Raw genomic sequence first — 4,578 nt, forward strand, 5'->3', positions numbered from 1 at the left:
TGTGCGGGGGCGGGGGAGGCACACACAGAGGCGGCGGCCATGCACCCAGAGATGGGGAGGGCCATCCCGGAAGTCCTAGGAATCCCCCCAACCCTTCCCGAACCACCAACCCCTAAATGGCGAAAATACTGCTTCCGGAACGCGGAGGCCACCAGCAGACAGGCATTCGGGGACCTGATTGATTACAAAGAAAAAGGCCTCGCTGCCAAACTGAATGGAGCGTCCACAACCAGCTGAGAGTGACCAAGAACAAAGGCAGGTCCCCGGTCTGAATCCTGCACATCGGGGGGGCCGAGGGGGGTCGCACATGCCGGTCCCCAGTCCTGGCCCGAACACCGGCGCTTAAGTAGGTCAGGAGCCCAAGGGCCCCAGGGCGGCCGCGCAGGGCAAACGTGGGTGTAACAAGCCAGGTCCGTCGTCGTTTTAACTCGTCTCCCGCCCAAGTTTCCTCCTGTCTAAGCGGACCGTAATGGCGGCAGAAGGGTCTAGAAGGGTCTCCGTGACAAGGTCGTGAAGTGAGAAGACCCGCCTTCCCCAGCCAGGACCTCACAGTCCCGGGGCGCGGGCCACCCAGCAGGCAGGGGCGGGCGCAGCCTCTCCTGCACTCGCGGCGGCTTTCGGCAAGGCTTCCGCAGGACGCGGATGCGCCCCAAGGATCCGCGTCCCCAAGGTCCTCGCCCGAGAGCCCAGGGCCCTCGCAGGCCAGGAAGGAAGGTCTGTTTACTGAAAGGGCGGATGCCCCAGGGCCCCCCACGTCTACTGGTCTTCACCACCCAGGCCAAGTCCCGTCACTGGACGGAGGGGGGCCTGCGGCCGTTGTGAGGCTGTTTCCAACCCCGCCCCCCACCTGCCCTGCACGCCCACCCGCCCGTGCGAGACTTCTCAGCTGGGAAAAAACATCCAGAGTCTGTGTGTCCCGTTTTTTATGGTTTTGCAGAATGCCCGACATGAAACATAATTGCAAATATTCGGCTGTGCAAAAGAGAATAGTGCTTAAGTACAAATGGAGACATGATTCTTTTTTAAATAAATACTTAAACACGACTACGGTCCCACAGCACCTGGGCTCTAAGGTGTGCGCCGCGAGCTGCCTGCTGCGCGCCCCGAAGGCGTCCTGACTCCCCTCCCCCCAACACGCGGGACCTGGGGCCACCGCGAGCCCCTTTAGAACCTTCCCCAGCCCGCTACGCACGATCCGGCCGCGACCAGGACACTGGAATTTCTCGAAGATCAATGGTCCGTAACAGTTACAAGTACGTGGTCCCCAGGGGCCCGCGGCTACGCGCCTGGATGGCCTTCTAGATGACCTTCTTGAGCTCGTCGTAGATCANCTGGGAAAAAACCACCAGAGTCTGTGTGTCCCGTTTTTTATGGTTTTGCAGAATGCCCGACATGAAACATAATTGCAAATATTCGGCTGTGCAAAAGAGAATAGTGCTTAAGTACAAATGGAGACATGATTCTTTTTTAAATAAATACTTAAACACGACTACGGTCCCACAGCACCTGGGCTCTAAGGTGTGCGCCGCGAGCTGCCTGCTGCGCGCCCCGAAGGCGTCCTGACTCCCCTCCCCCCAACACGCGGGACCTGGGGCCACCGCGAGCCCCTTTAGAACCTTCCCCAGCCCGCTACGCACGATCCGGCCGCGACCAGGACACTGGAATTTCTCGAAGATCAATGGTCCGTAACAGTTACAAGTACGTGGTCCCCAGGGGCCCGCGGCTACGCGCCTGGATGGCCTTCTAGATGACCTTCTTGAGCTCGTCGTAGATCACGAGCACGAAGGCGCCGCCCATGCCCCGCAGGACGTTGGACCAGGCGCCCTTGAAGAAGGCCTTGCCGCCTTCGTCTTTGAAGATTTTCCGCCAGCAGTCGACGGTCCCCTTGTACATGATGTCGGCTGTGAGACGAGAGACAGGTTACTTCGGGAAGGGCGTGAAGGCAGGCACGGGACAGGGACACACCGGAAGGGAGCCGCCGCGGCGCCAGGGGGCCTTGGAGTTCCCGCCCCCACCTGCTCAGGGCCCCGCCCGGCCCCCCCGCGGGGCAGGACTAGGGCGGAAGCACCCGGAACCCCGCCCGCCGCCTCCCGCAACAAAGGACGGGCCTGGGCCACTCTGGAGAGCAGGGCGGAGGGCAGGTGCCCACGGCTGTCGCTGCCAGACCTTCCGACCTTGCGCAGACCCGCCACCCCGTGAAGGCAGCGCACAGAAGGCCGCCCCAGACCTATCTGGGGAGCACCTTGTGTGATGGCCCCGGCCTCCTAAAGGCGGACCCCAAAAGGCCCGTCATCCCAGCCTCCCTCGCATTAACGAGACAAGGTACCTCCTTTGCGCCCGGACTGCATCATCATCCGCCGCCGCACGGTGTCGAAGGGGTAGGACACCACGCCGGCCACGGCCGTCACCGTTTGCGCGATCATCCAGCTCACCACGATGTGGGTGTTCTTGGGGTCCGGGAGCATGCCTGCGGGTCACCAACCACGTGAGGCCCCAGCGCCGCCCGCCTGTCCCACGGAGTTCCCGGGTTCGGGTCCCGGATACCAGGCCAGTTCCGCTAGGGGCCTGTAGGGGTGGGTGGGGGCGGAGCCACGGGACAGTCCCACAGGCCCCTGCTTAATGCCCGAGTGCCCACTCTCTGCAGCAGGGGCCGGAAGGGCCTTGGGAAGGGGACACCAGAGAGCACGACGCTGTTTTCGTTTTTGTTTTTTTTTAACCTTTCTTTTGAGAAGGCACGAGTGGAAAGTGGGGCTCAAACCCACGAACCAAACCGTGAGATCATGACCTGAGCCGAAGTCACGCTTCGCCGACTGAGCCTCCCTGACGCCCCCCACACAAAGGCAGAGACTCCCGGCCCTCGACGAGGCAGCTCAGCTTGCTTTCGGGGTGTGAACTGTGTTCCCCTAAAACACACCAGAAACCCAAAGCCTAGTACATCTGAATAATGCTGCAACGAAACAAGTTGAAGAACAAAGTGGAGCCTGTAAGCTACCAGGACCCCCATTTTTCTAAGAAAAAACTTAGGCACACTTGGTCGGGTCAGCGGGCTATGTGTGGTGAATTCGGCTCGGGTCATGAACTCAGGGTTTGAGGGTTCGAACCAGTGGTGGCCTCTGCTCACACTGCCTACCCTGGGGCAATCCTGTCTCCCTCTGAAAATACATAAACTTTAAAAAACTTAAAAGCACAGAGAAAACCACCCTCCAGGCACCAGGGAAGCCCCCTCTATCTCAACCCCCACGGCTGCCTGGTGCGCCCTCCCCCGGCCCCGCGCCGCCGCCCTCACCTTTAGCCGTGTCGTACACGCCGAAATAGGCCGCCCGGTAGATGATGATGCCCTGCACCGACACGTTGAAGCCCTGGTAGAGGCCGCGGATGCCGTCGGACTTGGTGATCTTCACCAGACAGTCCCCCAGGCCCTTGAACTCCCGCTCGGTGCCGGACTTGCCCACGTCGGCGGCCAGACGGGTCCTGGCGAAATCCAGGGGGTACACGAAGCACAGGGACGTGGCTCCGGCCGCGCCGCCCGACGCCAGGTTGCCGGCGAAGTAGCGCCAGAACTGCGTGCGCTTGTCCACGCCGCCCAGGAAGATCTGCTTGTACTTGTCCTTGAAGGCGAAGTTGAGCGCTTGCGTGGGGAAGTAGCGGATGACGTTGGCCAGGTTGCCCCTCCAGAAAGACAGCACGCCCTGCTCCTTGGGGATGCGCACGATGCAGTCCACGATGCCCTTGTACTGCTTGTCGGCGGCGATCTGCTTGCTGGCGTGCTGCACCTGCGGGACGGGCGCACGGGGTTGCAGGGGGGCCTCGGGGCAGGCGCGCCCCCGCCCCANACCTTGTCAAGGTCACGTTGGGGACGGAGCGGTCGCGGCGCAGGGAGAAGGCTGGGGTGCGCTGGGTTCCCGCTCTCGGGCTCCTTCCAGACGCTGGAAGGGGCTCGTCCCGGTGACCGAGGCCGAGGACGCCGAGGCCCGAATGCGCATCCCGAAGACGGCCGAACCCCAACTGCGACCCCTTGGCTCTCCCTGGTGACCCCTGAGGTCAGGTCTCTACTCCAGCGCCCACCCCGAGGACCTCGGGCCGAGACCCCGATCCCCTGGCTCATCTCGTTAACCGGTGCTCCGCCGCGACCCTTGGGCTGTCCCTGAAAACCCTCTCTGACACCGATCGCGACCCCTTGGCTCTCCCTGCTGACCCCCGAGGTCACGTCGCCACCCCCACGCTCGCCCCGAGTATCCCCGGGCGCCGCCGTTGGCTGCCCCGACCCGTTCTTAACCATGTCTCCAGAACACCCGGAGCCTCCCCCTCCGCCCCCCGCGGACACATCATGACACGGCCCCCTGTCCAGAGACCCTAGACCATCCATCCAGGCTCTGCGGGCGCTCAGACCCCCTAGAGGACCCGCCCCCGGGATCGTGGGCGTCCCGCACCCCGGATCCGGTGACCTTGGCGGCACTCACCGCAGGGGGCCCATGCTCCCCCGGCGGCACACGTGCACACACACTTGCACGCGTGACCTGGGCCACACGCGTGCATCCGCACCGTCCTGCACCCACAGCGTCGCATCCCCGCAGGGAC

General features: G+C 63.2%; 1 protein-coding gene across 1 annotated transcript; it reads right to left on the reverse strand.

Annotated features, from left to right (window-relative positions):
* Positions 1 to 1,353: 1,353 nt before the first annotated feature.
* On the reverse strand, positions 1,354 to 3,983 carry SLC25A6 (solute carrier family 25 member 6). The gene is made up of 4 exons (XM_077754730.1): positions 3,926 to 3,983; positions 3,287 to 3,835; positions 2,327 to 2,467; positions 1,354 to 1,901 (listed from the first exon to the last, which is right to left on the reverse strand). The coding sequence occupies exons 1-4, from the start codon at positions 3,981 to 3,983 to the stop codon at positions 1,744 to 1,746; spliced, it is 906 nt and encodes a 301-aa protein (XP_077610856.1). The 3' UTR covers positions 1,354 to 1,743.
* Positions 3,984 to 4,578: the final 595 nt, after the last annotated feature.

The sequence above is a fragment of the Crocuta crocuta genome, unplaced genomic scaffold (assembly GCF_008692635.1).
Source record: "Crocuta crocuta isolate KB4526 unplaced genomic scaffold, BGI_CrCroc_1.0 scaffold221, whole genome shotgun sequence".
NCBI classification, from domain to species: Eukaryota; Metazoa; Chordata; class Mammalia; order Carnivora; family Hyaenidae; genus Crocuta; species Crocuta crocuta.